Source organism: Trachypithecus francoisi, unplaced genomic scaffold (assembly GCF_009764315.1).
Source record: "Trachypithecus francoisi isolate TF-2019V2 unplaced genomic scaffold, Tfra_2.0 Lachesis_group10, whole genome shotgun sequence".
Classification (NCBI taxonomy): Eukaryota; Metazoa; Chordata; class Mammalia; order Primates; family Cercopithecidae; genus Trachypithecus; species Trachypithecus francoisi.
This window is the reverse complement of record NW_022681455.1, coordinates 121,707,846-121,722,720: the sequence shown is the minus strand read 5'-3', so window position 1 is coordinate 121,722,720 and position 14,875 is coordinate 121,707,846. Positions and strand designations below refer to the sequence as shown.

General features: G+C 45.5%; 1 protein-coding gene across 4 annotated transcripts; it reads right to left on the bottom strand.

Moving 5' to 3' along the window:
- Nucleotides 1–1,159: 1,159 nt before the first annotated feature.
- Nucleotides 1,160–12,858, bottom strand: ATMIN (ATM interactor). Of its 4 annotated transcripts, none has more exons than XM_033219104.1 (4): nucleotides 12,477–12,858; nucleotides 6,899–7,024; nucleotides 5,906–6,105; nucleotides 1,160–5,222 (listed from the first exon to the last, which is right to left on the bottom strand). In XM_033219104.1, exons 1-4 carry the CDS (start codon nucleotides 12,807–12,809, stop codon nucleotides 3,413–3,415), a joined length of 2,469 nt encoding a protein of 822 aa, XP_033074995.1. In that variant the 5' UTR covers nucleotides 12,810–12,858; the 3' UTR covers nucleotides 1,160–3,412. The 4 variants fall into 4 exon arrangements, with proteins under 4 accessions (XP_033074995.1, XP_033074998.1, XP_033074997.1 ...); XM_033219107.1 differs by lacking the exon at nucleotides 12,477–12,858 and adding an exon at nucleotides 11,220–12,249; XM_033219106.1 differs by lacking the exon at nucleotides 12,477–12,858 and adding an exon at nucleotides 9,557–9,699.
- Between the last annotated feature and the right edge of the window lie 2,017 nt (nucleotides 12,859–14,875).

The window sequence follows — 14,875 nt, the reverse complement described above, 5'->3', positions numbered from 1 at the left end:
TCTAAACTGGGCTCAGGGCCTGAGAGAACTGCAGGATTCCCCAGCAGAAAAGACTACAGGTGTCTGTGGTGGTCACGGGACCTGTTGGCGACCTTCTGCCTTTTTTTTCCCCAGACAGAAATCCATCTTGGTTCTGAGCTGATCCTGACGGGGGAGATGGGGTGGCAGAGCGGGATGTTTCACTTCCTTCTCTCTGTGGCCATCCTGAGTCTCTGTGTGCCACAGGTTCTCCACCACTCCCCTGACATACTCCAGCATTTTCTTTTCCTTTTTTTTGATGGAGTCTCGCTCTGTTGCCCAGACTGGAGTCCAGTGGCATGATCTCGGCTCACTGCAAGCTCCACCTCCCAGGTTCACGTCATTCTCCTGCCTCAGCCTCCTGAGTAGCTGGGACTACAGGGGCCCGCCACCACACCTGGCTAATTTTTTTTAATTTTTAGTAGAGACAGGGTTTCACTGTGTTAGCCAGGATGGTCTCGATCTCCTGACCTCGTGATCGGCCCACCTCAGCCTCCCAAAGTGTTGGGATTACTGGCGTGAGCCACCATGCCTGGCCTACTCCAGCATTTTTTTTTTTTTTGAGACAGAGTCTCACTCTGACACCCAGGATGGAGTACAGTGGTGCAGTCTTGGCTCACTGCAACCTCTGCCTCCCAAGTTCAAGTGATTCTCCTCCCTCAGCCTCCTGAGTAGCTGGGATTACAGGCGCACACCACCACGCCTGGCTAATTATTGTATTTTTAGTAGAGATGGGGTTTCACCATGTTGGCCAGGCCGGTCTCGAACTCCTGTTCTCAGGTGATCCATCCACCTCAGCCTCCTAAAGTGCTGGGATTACAGGCGTGAGTCATCATGCCAGGCCTCATTTTCTTTTAGATATTGTAGTCAAAATGTATTTTATTCATTCTTTTGGTCCTTTTCTGTGGATGCAACAAGCATTAGGGACCTATAGTCAGCCGTCCGGCTCGTATTACCTGGAGTGTCTTTTCTAGGAAAATTGTTAGCATATTTTCATGAAAAGAAAAGCAATAATGAAAATAAGTGGGTATGATGAAATAAAATCATTTTATCATATGGCTTCCAGAAGACAATGAGTGTGAAAACTTAAGGCAATAAAATTAGTCATATTATGAGTAGGTTCAAGAATTCACAAAAAAGGTACAATTCTGGCTTCTCTTTAATCACTACATTTCAGTTTTTACAAATAATTCAGGTTCAGGTTTTGAGGGGAAACAGTTCTTGTATTATTACATGCTCAATTTTTTCTGTAAATAACTCTATTGGCTAGATTTACAAACATTGTCACAGAAACAAAAAATTTTTTAAGCCATAGATCACTCCATTTATATTTACAAAAAAGCCATAAACATGCATTTCTCCTTTATTAGGAGGACTTAAATAGAAGCTTGAATATTAAGGCAGTGATGATTCTAAAACATAATGAAATTCTAAGTTAAGGCTTTTTGTTTTGAAACCCACACTCAGAGGCAACTGTGACCAAAGCAAAATCTCACCTACTAGGTTGAGTTCATCTGCCCAAGGTATGTTATTTATCCATTACAACACTTCTTTTGTATCAAATGTATGGGATAGGAATTAGTAGCAAAACCATCAATTTACTTTAATGAATCATTTGTCCCCTTACTAGGTTTTGAGGAGTTAGCTTTCAGTAACACAAGCATATGCCACAGAAAGGAGCATTTGTGTGTGTGTGTGTGTGTGTGTGTGTGTGTGTGTATGTGGCGAACTTACAGGCTGCACTGATTCCTACTTGACTGGAACTTGGCCAACAATTAAGAATCCAAGATCTCCTAAATACAGAAAATCCCCAAAGTATACTTGATCATGCTCCCACCTCAAAACACAGGAAGCGTTCTTGATTATTGAAGCAACAGGTCTTCACCTTCTTTGTTTTCTTTGAAGACTGTTTGGTATTATTCTCTTAAAAAAATGCAGAATACTGTATTTTAGATGAATCTATCCTATAACTGCTAGCCTCAAGGCACAAGTAATATCCTTGCTAGATATCTTTTCTTATTCAAGGAAAAGATAAAGAATGGTGGATGGAAGGAAATTCACTTTAAAATAATTGTAGATTGCACTGCTGCCCTATCAAGCTTAGCAGAAGTGCAAAGCATTGAAACCTAATGGGGGATGCCCCTTTCCCACTTTTCTTCTTGCTTTTGAGTGACAAAACTCAGATCCAGTCTGTGGGTGCACTTTGGGAAACAGCTCCAAAGCCCCCAGCTCTGGCCTACTGTGGAGAGCAGAAAGGATCTTCACAGGGCACACACCAAGATGAGGTCATAGGCATGTTTCCCTAACTCCCTGTTCCCATGGTTTGGATAACCTACCCTTATTTAGCAGGAACACTACACTAGGTGCTTGCTGCTGGGTTTTGTTTGTTAAATTTTGAGAGAGTCTTGCCCTGTTACCCAGGTTGGAGTACAGTGCCATGATCATGGCTCATGGCAGCCCCAGCCTCCTCAAGTGATCCTCTCACCTCAGCCTCCCAAGTAGCTGGGATCACAGGCGCATGCCACTATGCCTGGCGAATTAAAAAAAAAAAAAAAATTGCCAGAGACACGGTCTCCCTATGTTGCCCAAGCTGATGGTGAACGCCTGGGCTCAAGTGATCCTTCTGCTTTGGCCTCCCAAAGTGCTGGGATTACAGGGGTAAGCCACCATGCCTGGTCTGCTGCTGTTTCCCTAGCTGAAAATTTTACATCAATAAACCTCTTGTGTGTAAAGTGCTATACACTTGTATGCGGTTATCAATAGTTCATGTAGGGAAGAGGTGGCACTGATTACATGAAAACTGCTTCAAAGCTAAAGAGAGTTGTAGTTTTCCTTGGTGTCTTTAAATCAGAAAAGAGGCGTCACAGCTGACAAAGGTGCAGGCAGCAGAAGTCTAAGAGTACGGAAGCACCACTGCTTAAATCCTACGGTGGCAGCATCCCGTTTCTTTAGCGATTAGTAACAGGAATCAGGAATTTCTAACAAGCACTGCCAAAGATATTTTAGGTGCAATTTAAGTATATTGCACTTTGACTAAAATGTTTTGAAGATTTGAGAAGTTTGTACCCTTGAACCTGGTAAGCTGGGCTTCAGCTAAATGGCTATAGGTTTTAAAGGTATGAAATACATTTTTTTTAACATGGATAGACTAGCTGTGAAAAGGCAAATGTAGGCAACACAAAAACAATTTAGATCAACGTCTCAAACTTTATAATACACTCACATTTATACACAAATTTCTGTTTACAAGTTCAAAAGGCAAAGAATCGCAAAGAAGCTAAGCAACTGCATCATCAACTACATTCAATCGAATTAATACTGTTGTCCCCAGTCCATAGTTTTAATGCAGAGGAAATGGTAGATGCTGTCTCACACACGGACTCCACTGTTAGTTTTAGAAGTTGGAGACTGTGTGTGGTTCCGCAGAAGTCTGGGTTTCTACAGAGCTGAACTGAGACTCCATCGTGTTCCAGGCCAGATCAGCCAGAAGAAAATCGTCCATTGCTGTTTGAGTTTCGTTGCTGGTGAAGAACAAGCTCCCCAGGGTTTCAAACCCAGAACTCATGGTCTGTGTTTCTGTACTATTCAACTGAACTTTGCTTTCTAGAGCAGGTATATTTTTAGCAGTAGAGATTCCTTCAGTTTGGGTCTCTGTGTCAGATGAATCAGTACTCATGGAAAAGCTGGAGTGTTTCAGAATACTTCCTAGAGGCAGATGAGGGCTACTGTCTAAGAAAAAGTTTAAGTCTGTCTGTGTCTGTGTGTCAAACATCTCAAGGCCTAAGAAGTTAGAATTTCCCCTACACCCGTAGGACTGAGCAGAGGTATCTGTGAGTAAGAAGTCCGTTTGAGTCTCTATGTCCAGTGACTCCAAAACTGGCTCGGTGTTCATGGTGCTAAGTTCACTCTCTTCAGTTTGAGTCTGGATATTTGAGGCTGAAAAGAACTCTTCAATATCAAAATCGATTCCAGGGTTCTGGGCTGGGCCAGATGGGAGCTGGGTGTCAGGTCCAGGATTTGTGTCAGACAAAAGACTACGATGATCCAATGTCTGAGCAGGTAGATTACTTGACAAGATGTTTTCCAAATCACTTAATAAATCCATGGTTTGGGTCTGATTATCTGTCATGTTCTGTGAAGGAAGCATACTATTCTGTGCACTGAAGTTTATAATTGGTGCAGATTTCTCAATATCTTGATTTAAAGTCTTAGGCTCATTCTGAGGTAACAAACTATGAGTTACTGTCTCTGCTACTAAATTGTTACTTATAATGTTACCCGTAGCAACATTATATGACGAATGAACACTCTCAAAAATGTCTCCGCACATTCCAGCTTGGTCCATCTGTACATGGTCATCTGTTGGACTTTGTATCCCACTGGTTTGAGTTTCTCTGGAGACCCCACCTGACTGGAAACAGGTGTCCATAAATGCATCAGTCTGAGCAGCTATAGATGAAGTTACCTTAGAGCTGGGCAAAAATGTCTGAGTGTGAACACTAATGGGAAGAGACACTTGAGAATCAAATGACAAATCAGTTTGAGAACAAGATGACACAGAGGAATCAGTGGTGGCCCACTGTGCAGAAGGTATAAAGTTTTGTGAGGCATAAGACAGATCTGTCTGCACGTTGATTGAAGAAATGCTGTTCTTTTGACATGTGTTCCCCAGTTCTTGTAAAGGATTAGATGGACTTTTACCCAAGTTCACTTGAACACCAGTACTTATTGGCTCAACAGCAACAGGATTAGCAATTTTGAAAAGAGGTAGGCTCTCCTTAAGAGAGCAAGCCTCTGAATCTAGGCCAAGGATCAGGGTTCCTACTGACAAGGGTAGTAAGTGCACAGCTCCTGTGGCAGAGCCCTGATCAACACCTAACACCACAGGCTGGGCTGAGGAGTCGGCTGTAGGCACAAAGACAGGCATGAGAGAAAACTGCATCACGGGTAGTTTAACCAAAGCCACTTTGGGCTTTGGTAAAAGCAACTTCTGAGGATATCTCGGTGGTGTTGTAAGAGTCTGCTTGTCAGTGTTAGAGCCACAAGAGTCTTCAAAAGATGGTTCTAGTTTTATTTCTGAAGCTTCTAGTTCTTGAGTGTCTGGTCTAGGGATTGGTTGGTTGTTCAATGATTCAATGGTCTTGTTGGATAACTTCTGGTTTTGCACACAGTTTTCCATTTTCCTTTTCTTACTAGGTGGGTCCCTGAAAACAATGACAGAGCAAAAACAAAACCTTAAAATACAACTTTCTTTGACCATGACACTCTATCCTCACTGACAAATGTCATTTCCTCCCTCTATAGCAGAGGTCATATTCAACCCAGACAAGATAAATCCCTTCTTTCGCAACTCTGGGAGTTGGTCCTATTATGGCAGGTGAACTTTCAGAAACATGCAAACAGAAAAGGAGGGAGCATACCTTTCTTTTTTTTTTGTTAAGATCTAAGTACTAGAACACAACTCAGATCTTTAAGCCAAAAGAAGCTAAAAGACTTACATAATGCAAGTTTTATCATTTCTAAGGCAGGAAGCTATCACACTAAATGAAAATTGACCTTTAAATGAAGTAGTTTCATGATAAAATTTATTCGTTGGCAGTTTGGTTCCCTCTCATAGAAAATTCTAGAAGCTGAGATTTTCAAATGGAAGTAACAACGGACTCTCAAAGAGGGTTAGCAGAAAAAACAGGGGAAAAAACTGAGTCAAGATTTCAGGCCCAGACATGGGTCATTTGCAAGACCTGCTTCCATTTTCAAAAGCTTCCTTCTTCGACGTCACACATTTTCTAAGCCTTTTTTCTTCCCACACCACTGGCTCTCCAGGATGTTTCATCTGAAATGCTTCGCGTAGCTACTAACTTTTGTGCCATCATTTCTTTCCCTTCACCTGTGTTCTGCAGGGATCTCGTGGCCCGTTCGGTAGATGTGAGACTGCAATGCCGTTCTACTGGCGTAGGGGCAGCCGCATGTGCACCGAAAGGTCTTGCCACAGTCCTCTGTGTGTCTTTTCAGGTCCCATTCTGTACCATATGAATTGCTGCACTTACTACATTTGTGCTTCTTCTCAGCATGTATTTTCATAAAGTGCTAGGAAGAACACAGAAGGGATTCAGATGAAAAACAGCAACTGGTCAAAACATTTCAGAAACCCTCATCCACCCAAATTAATAATGATTTTACACTGTTAATATAAATAACATATAAAATACAGCAGTCCAAGTCAAAAGAATGTAAAAGCAGGCACATTGCAGTTAAAATTATATATATGCCTCTTCCTGTTGCTTGGCTTTGTGAAAAGTGAGGGGATTGTTCTGGAAACAACTATGGTCCCCAGCATTTACACTCTGATCTGTAAGTGCTGTGGGCGGGGAAAAAAATGTCTTTCCAATGCTCTTCTCAGACACCACCAGCAGACCCTCGGGGGAACATTTCAGATGCCAATCTCTTCCAGTTCTGAATCACCTCTTGTCCCAGTCACTGGGGCCCTCCCTCCTCTTAAGACTGCGGCTTCCAAAACTATTCTTTTCCTGGATTCTGCAGGTTCTTATTCCCCTGGGAAGAACAGTTCCTTTGTGCCTTTGCTCTCGGCCCTCGGAGGTATGCAGACTCACAGAGGAAATCTGTGGGCAAACTTGTTCTCATTCTTTGCTGAACTGGTTTACTCTCTCTAACTCACTTCTAGACATATTCCCTCCAGACCAAGCCGCTTTTCCTTCCACTTGTGTGACAGCATACTCAGGTTTATACCAACTGGGAGACATGCAGGCATCTCCTCTCACAAGCAGCTGTCTACTCGATTCTGTAGTTATGTCTGCTAAGTAATCAGAATCACAATAGCTTTATAGCCTCTGTATCTCATCCTCAGAGAAGTATATAGTACCTGTTTTACGAGAGAAAACTGAGAAAATGGTCTGTCAGGGCCTCTGGGGCAGCCTTCGATTGGACAACAGTAGAATTTCGGTACAGTTTTCAAATCTTTTCTTATTGTTGGATTGACTATGCCATCCTGCAAAACGAAAATTACTTTAAATAATTATTTCAAAAAACCAACACAACAGGCTGGAGTGGAAACAGAATGACTGAAAACGAGCACATTTTGTGAAATACTTTTAATTAACTTATAGTTTTTCCATCTAGTGTTAGCGGTAAGAGAAAAAGACTATGAGTAGATTAAATGAAATGTGGTGAGAATACTAAGCAAGACTCTAAAATCCTGCATTCATTTGACCGTAATTGAACTCCTCTTAGTCAATTTATATTCCAGGGAGATGTCCCCCTCGTATGTTCCTAGGCTGTGAAATGCTCCATAAAACCACGGATTAGGATCACTACAAGATTCCTGCTCATTTTGAAGACACTGTCAGTGATGCTCGGTAATCCTTTCATTATCCCTTCCAACCTCCCTCATGCTCCCCCGTAGTGTGTGCTCTCATCGTTGAATGCCTTTTACTAGCTCCTGTCCTCTTCTTTCTCAGTGCTCCTTTGTTCAAGTCCTCCTATTTATGTGGATTTTGTCATTAGCCTCTTTTTTTTTTTTTTTGAGGCGGAGTCTCGCTTTGTCGCCCGGACTGGAGTGCAGTGGCCGGATCTCAGCTCACTGCAAGCTCCACCTCCCGGGTTTACGCCATTCCCCTGCCTCAGCCTCCCAAGTAGCTGGGACTACAGGCGCCGCCACCTCGCCCGGCTAGTTTTTGTATTTTTAGTAGAGACGGGGTTTCACCGTGTTAGCCAGGATGGTCTCGATCTCCTGACCTCGTGATCCGCCCGTCTCGGCCTCCCAAAGTGCTGGGATTACAGGCTTGAGCCACCGCGCCCGGCCGTCATTAGCCTCTTAATCTAATTACTAGACCTTCAGCCTCTTTTTCACTCATACTTTATCAGATTCACCTTTCTCAAGTATAGCTTCGATCATGCCATTACCTCCCTCAAACGTTTTCAGCAGCACCCCCGTACTGTTCAAGTTCCAACTTCTTGAGCCTGGGATACTCGAAGTCCCTTACTCCATAGCTTCAAACTACTTTGTCTTCTCTCATTACTTCATGACACCTAAGAGAATGCGTTCTAATGCCCCACACCTTTTCATGGGCAGGGATTTATGTGTATCTTCTGTTGCCTTTGGGAATGTTTTGAGCAGAATAAATGTTCAATAAAAACTGGTAGCATTATACTGAATCTCTTCAGGTGGCCATCTAAGCCAAAACTATCATGCCTGGGGAAGAGACCACTAAAGATAGTCAAAGTGGATGTTAATAACCTCACTGTCATGGCAACAAGCTGACACTGTCCATGCCCCTGCTTTCCGAGAGCCAACACCCCACCACTCGCCAGCACAGCAGCCTCCTCCCACCCCCACCCGCTGCTTTTGGGGCCTTCTTCCCATTTCTGTCCTCAGAGAATAAGCTCAAGGGTAGGATGGCTGAGATGAGAAATGGCAATGGCACGATAAAATGGAAGTTCAGTGAGAAAGTGGTATTTTTATTCTGAAGTTCTATATACTTTCAAGACTAAAATGCACTAGACTTTTTGTACTGTATCTTTTGTGCACATAACTGAATAAAGAACCTATGACGGGAAACAATCCAGTAACAAGACAGAAAGAAAATACACAACAGGAAAAGGAACACACAGTTGAAGAGTAGAGGGTGAAAAGAAAGGATTGTAAGAACTATAGCAAAAACTAGGAAAAACTGTCTTTCTAGCTACTCTAGTACCACCTGACTGCCTTCCGAGAAAGCATCCAAGAAGGAAACGGTTTGCTTTGTCATCTTATTCTAAATTTAAAATTAGAAATCTTTGCACAATATAGTCTATAGAGCAACTTGGAACCTTTCCTTTCCTTAAAAAATTTCTGGCAAATCATTAAAAGCAAACCTCTGGACTAAAAATAACACAAAATCCTCTAAGCCATGTTTTACAAATATAAATGTTGCTTGATAAGAGGTTAAGTGCCTGCCTGTCCCCTCCACTGCTTTCATACACAACGAACAAAAGAATCTCTAGCAATAAAAAAATGTGCATTTACTTCTATTCTTCCTGGCCCTGAATCCTCAGGGCTTTCATTTCTCCATGAATCCCACCGTACACAAGGCTGGGCTAGATTTCTGGATTTCCTTACAGACCTGGAATATGGCCATATACCTTAGGCATCCACATCAAACCAGAAGGCAGCACATACTCTACAGCTTGCAGTCCAATTCCTCATTCTCACCCATCCTCGTTCTGAAGGGATTGCTCATCATTTATGTTAAGAAGGGAAGATTGGGTTGCGGGTGGGGTGTTTTGGGAAGAAAGATTAGAATAAAATAAGAACCATACAGCAACTAGTGGGGAGAGGAAGAAAATATAATCTAGAAAATATATAAACAATGAAAGAAATTATGCAAGCAGCTGTAACCAAGACCGAAAATTTCCACTGCCTATAAGAAAATCTGCCAATGAGATACTTAGGGCAGAATGTAGGTGGAGTCTTTGGTCAACACAGCTCTTAAAACCTAAGATAGCTTCCCAGCCAGCCTTCCTCCCGGTTCCTTGTCCTTACCTCTCCCTCCTTCCAGTACTTTGAAAACAGGTATCAACAATAATGTTTGAGGCCTGGCGCAGCGGCTCACTCCTGTAATCCCAGTACTTTGGAAGGCTGAAGCAGGCGGGTCACTTGAGGTCAGAAGTTCAAGACCAGCCTGAGCAACATGGCGAAACCCTGTCTCTACTAATAAAACAAAAATTAGTCGGGCGTGGTGGAGCATGCCTGCAGTCCCAACTACTCAGGAGGCTGAGGCAAGAGAATTGCTTGAACCCGAGAGGCAGAAGTTGCAGTGAGCCAAGATCATGCCACTGCACTCCAGTCTGGGTGACAGAGTGAGACTATCTCAAACAAAAGAAAAAGAACAATGTTTGAGGCAGGGTATGGTGGCAGAGCCTATAGTCTCAGCTATTGGGGAGGCTAAAGCAGGAGGATCACTTGAGCTCAAGAGTCTGACAGCAACCTGGGTAACAGAGCAAGCCCCGCAAGAGCCTTCTATGTAGTAACCAGACTGAGGGTACGGATCACCATACTGGCACCATCACATAGATGGCTATTGTGTCACACAGCCCACCTTCATTAAAGGAAGGCACCAAGACAGCAGCTGCTCAGGGGCCACTGGGCACTGTGGTTAGAAAGCCAGGACAAGACAGGAAAGTCAGTCTGTTTGTCAAGAAAAAAAGTGATGGATCTGGTGAGGTATAATTCCTGCTAAAAAAAAAGTTTTCCCTGGCTGGGCGCAGTGGCTCACACCTGTAATCCCAGCCCTTTGGGAGGCTGACGTGGGTGGATCATTTGCGGTCAGGAGTTCAAGACCAGCCTGGCCAACATGGTGAAACCCCATCTCTACTGAAAATACAAAAATTAGCTGGGCGTCATGGTATGCACCTGTAATCTCAGCTACTAGGCAGGCTGAGGCAGGAGCCTCGCTTGAACCTGGGAGACGGAGGTTGCAGTGATCCAAGATCGCGCCACTGCACTCCAGCCTGGGCGACAGAGTGAGACTGTCTCAAACAAAACAAAACAAAAAACCCAACATAATTAGAAACAAACCTACGGTATACTAACCAATCCTGAAAAGTAAATGGCATCTTTATGTTCAACAGATGTTTACCAGGGTTTTTAAACAGCTAGAGCTCCTAACAGCAAGTCCACAGAAAGGAACAACAGAAACTATTAAGAAATAGTTCATTCTAAGTTATGATTAAATAAAGGATTTAGGTTGGGCACGGTGGCTCACACCTGGAATCCCAGCACTTTGAGAGGCCGAAGTGGGTGGATCACCTGAGGGTCAGGAGTTCGATACCAGGCTGGCTATCGTGGTGAAACCTGTCTCTACTAAAAATACAAAACAAAATTAGGGTGTGGTGGCAGGTGCCTGTAATCCCAGCTACTAGGGAGGCCGAGGCAGGAGAATTGCTTGTACCCGGGAGGTGGAGGTTACAGTGAGCTGAGATGGGGCCACTGCACTCCAGCCTGGGTGATGGAGTGAGACTCTGTCTCAAAAACAAACAAAAAACCACAAAAACAATAGGGAAAAAAAGGATTTAGTTACAATTTAGTATGAAAACAAAACAATAGGTTGAAAGCCATTCCCAGAGTTACACTTGTGTGCTGAAAGAAACCTAGAGCTTTTCAGTCTAACAATTCAGCCCTACCTGCAGGGTCTTCCTCAGCATACCTCAAATACATTTCCTGACTGGCTCCCTGATCTTCATTTGAGAACGCTGTTGTACCTCAGTTTAGATGCTGGTAAGAGCAGATCACCCTTCACTGGTGACACATCTGTCCTACTAGAGACTACAACCTCAGAGTTTTCTGCTGTGAAATTCTTTGATATCAGAAACCTGACTATGGGCAGACAGAACATGCAATACTCTGGGTACTCTAAATTTACTCCAGATCTTCAAAAGCTACATATTCGCAGAACTGCTTTCAATGACTTGCGCTTTTGAATTATGTCATTGCTGGCCTAGAGTGGTGGAAGGAAACTTGCCATTGTAATGACTGAGATATTATGACTTAATAGGTCTGGGGTGGGGTTGGACATCTGGATTTTTAATAAGCTTGTCACAGATGTGTCCCAGGATTGAAAATGACTGCCCCGTTTTGCATAACATGGAAGGTTGTTCAGACTATTGTCATGGTGTATTTACTGTGTCCCCCTCTTAAAGAAGAACCACTGGGGCAATTTCCCTTAGGTCTCAATCCTGAGCTGATCTTACCAACACCGTGAAACTGACTGATGGTGTTTAGAGGCAAACCTACCGCCCCTTTAAAACTTTTTTATTCTTATTCGACACACAGTAATTCTTCCTACTGATGGGGTGCAGTGTGCAGCATGGATGCACATATACATTGCACAGTGATCAAGTCAGAGTATTTAACGTGTCCTTGACCTCAAACGTATTGTCTCTTGGTGGTGAGAACATTTAAAACCCTGTCTTCTAGTTATTTTGGCACACAGTCCACTGGGCAGGACCTAAGAGCGGAATTGTGGGTGTGGTGGCAAGCACAGGGCTTCAGAACCAGAGGCCCCGGTTTAAAGCCCCGCATCACCTAGGTTGTTGCATAATCTGTTTCTCATTAATATAATGGAGACGATGCGTCCGTCGCCAAACTGCCGTGAGAAGTCACGGGCAAAAACGTGTAAAATGCCTGGGCCGGCGCCCGGCACAACACTCGGGGCCAGGGAACCAGGGAACCGGCGCGTGTGGCAGACCCGGGGCTCCCGGCTCCTACTCCCCGCCAGAGGCCGCACCTGCGGGGCCCGTCGCGAGGGTTCGGAAGCCGCCTCCGGCCGGGGCGGGCAAAGGCCGGCAGGGCAGCGGCGGCGCGCAGGGCGCTCGTCCCACCGAGGCCGGGTTCGCGCGCCGGCGCCGGGCGCTTTGTTGGAGCCAGGCCCAGCCGCCCGGGCCGCCGGCCGCGTCGGGCTCACCTGCAGGCGGTGGCTCTTGACCAGGTGCATGTTGAGCGCGGGGCTGTTGGGCAGGATCTTGCCGCAGCCGCGCACGGTGCACAGGATGTTGGTCCGCACGGCCCGGGACAGCTCACTCACCGACGGCTGGATCAGCTCCCCAGCCGGCGGCGCGGGGGCCGCGGGCTGCTGCGTCGCCCCCGCGGGCCGCGGCCGGCTGCCCCTCAGTCGGGGTCCCGGGGGCACCCACGGGCCCGAGGCGGCGGCGGCGGCTTCTCTCGTGGCCACCGGGACGGCCCGGGCACCCACCGCTAGAGCCGCTGACCCCGCCGCCGCCGCCTCCGAGGCCGCCATGGTTCCCGCACGGCCGCGGGGCCCAGCTCGCAGGCCCCGCCCCCGCCGCAGCCACTTCCGGCAGAGGGCGGAGCCGCCAGGCTCATTAGCATCCGGCGGGCCCAGGAGGCCGCGGCGCTCCCTGCCGGCTGCGGAGGGCGCGCCTTGGATGGAGAGGACTTTAGGTGAGGCCGCCAGGGGGCGAAATTTCATCTGCCAGCAGGTAAAAGGTATTGCCCCGCCCCTCTAATCGAGCCATTCTTCCTAGGAACGTGACTTCAGGCAGTAGTCAGATAAAAGAAAAATCAATACGTTGAGCAATGCGTTTACTTCCCAAAGATTGGAAACAACCCAAATGTCTAGTGGCGGGTGAGGCAGAAGTACAGTAATTTCCGCCGTTGTTACCTAGGCCTTACCGGGTACCAGGGAGGTCTGGTGGATACACTTCTCATGGTGTGTCTCATTTTGTCTTCAAAACGACTGTAGCGGGTATGTACTGTAACTTGCCCCACCGTGTGCAGAGAATGACATTTAGGCTTATATAAATTAAGTAACTTGACCTAGACCACACTGTACAGATGAAAGTATTGTTATAATTGATAGGGTTAATCATTTTAGGAAGGCTGGATTTGCTTGCCTCTATTTTAGCTGCTGAAATTAGGATTACTGTTTGGGAGGCACTGTAGTTCAGTATATGATTCCGAAACTTAAATACTTAGACTGGGTAGGTCATGTAAATGGACATAGGAGGCTGGGGTAGACAAAAGGGAGGGGTGAGGACTGCAGTGAAATTGGAAACACATCCTTTATTAAAAGGGGGCAGCTGCTACTCATCTTTGGCATGGCTAGAGTTTTATGTGAAAACTTCCAGCTTTTACATACTAGCAGCTATATTCGTTTTCTCTTGCTATTAACAAATTACCATAAACTTACTGCCTTAACACAAATTTATTATCTTCCAGCTCTGGAGGTCAGAAGAAATGAGTCCGCTGGGCTAAGATCTAGGTGTCAACAGGGCTGTATTTCTTTTGGAGGCTCCAGGGGAGAATCTGTTCACTTGCCTTTCCCAGCTTCTAGAGCTTGCCTATATTCCTTGGCTTATGGCCCCTTCCTCCATCTCCAGAATCAGTAATGGTGAGTTGAGTCTTCGTCACATCACGTCACTCTGATTTCTTCAGTAGTGATCCCTCTGACTCTTCTTGAGGCCCCTTGTGATGACATTGGGCCCATTCAAATAATCCAGGATAATTTCTCCAACTACCAAGTGTCTTTGCCTTGCAAGATAACTGTGATAACGTGAAGTATATATTTAGTCTTTGTCCTGGCATGCAACTCCTAAAATCCTTGGAATCAGCAAACTGATAAGTGTCTTTTTTATGCTAATTAGTTGACTGATGACTTGCAGTCCCTAGGTAGCTTTAGGATGGGACTGGTCACTGGGAAGACCAAGGTAGGATTAGAGGCTTGAGACTTTCAGCCCTCCCCCTCATCCTTTGGGGAGGAGACAGGGGCTGAAGCTTAAGCTGATCCATCATTCCTAGGTAATGAAGCCTCCATAAAATCCCAAAAGAACTGGGTTTGGAGAGCTTCCAGATAGCTGAACGCATGGAGTTTCCTGGAGGGAGGCACACTCAAAGAGAGCATGCACGGAAACTCCATGTCCCTTCCCGCAAGCCTTGCCCTACGCATCTTTTCATCTGAATCCTTTGTAACATCCCTTTATGAAGTCAGACTATGTGTTTTCCTGAGTTCTGTGAGCTGCTCTAGCAAATTCATTGAACATGAAGAGAGGGTTGTGGGAAATGCAATTTATAGCTGGTTAGTCAGAAGTACAGGTGAAACAACCTGGGGCTGGCAACTGGCCTCAGAAGTGGGTGGCAGTTTTGTGGGACTGAGCCCTTAACCTATGGGGCCTGATGATATCTCCAGGTAGTTAGTGTTGGAATAGAACTGGAGTATACCCATCTGGTATCTGCTGTAGAACTGATTGCTTATGTCAACCAAGAAGAGGTGAAAGGGCCAGGTGTGGTGGCTCACACCTGTCATCCCAGCACTTTGGGAGGCCGAGGCAGGCGGATCACAAGGTC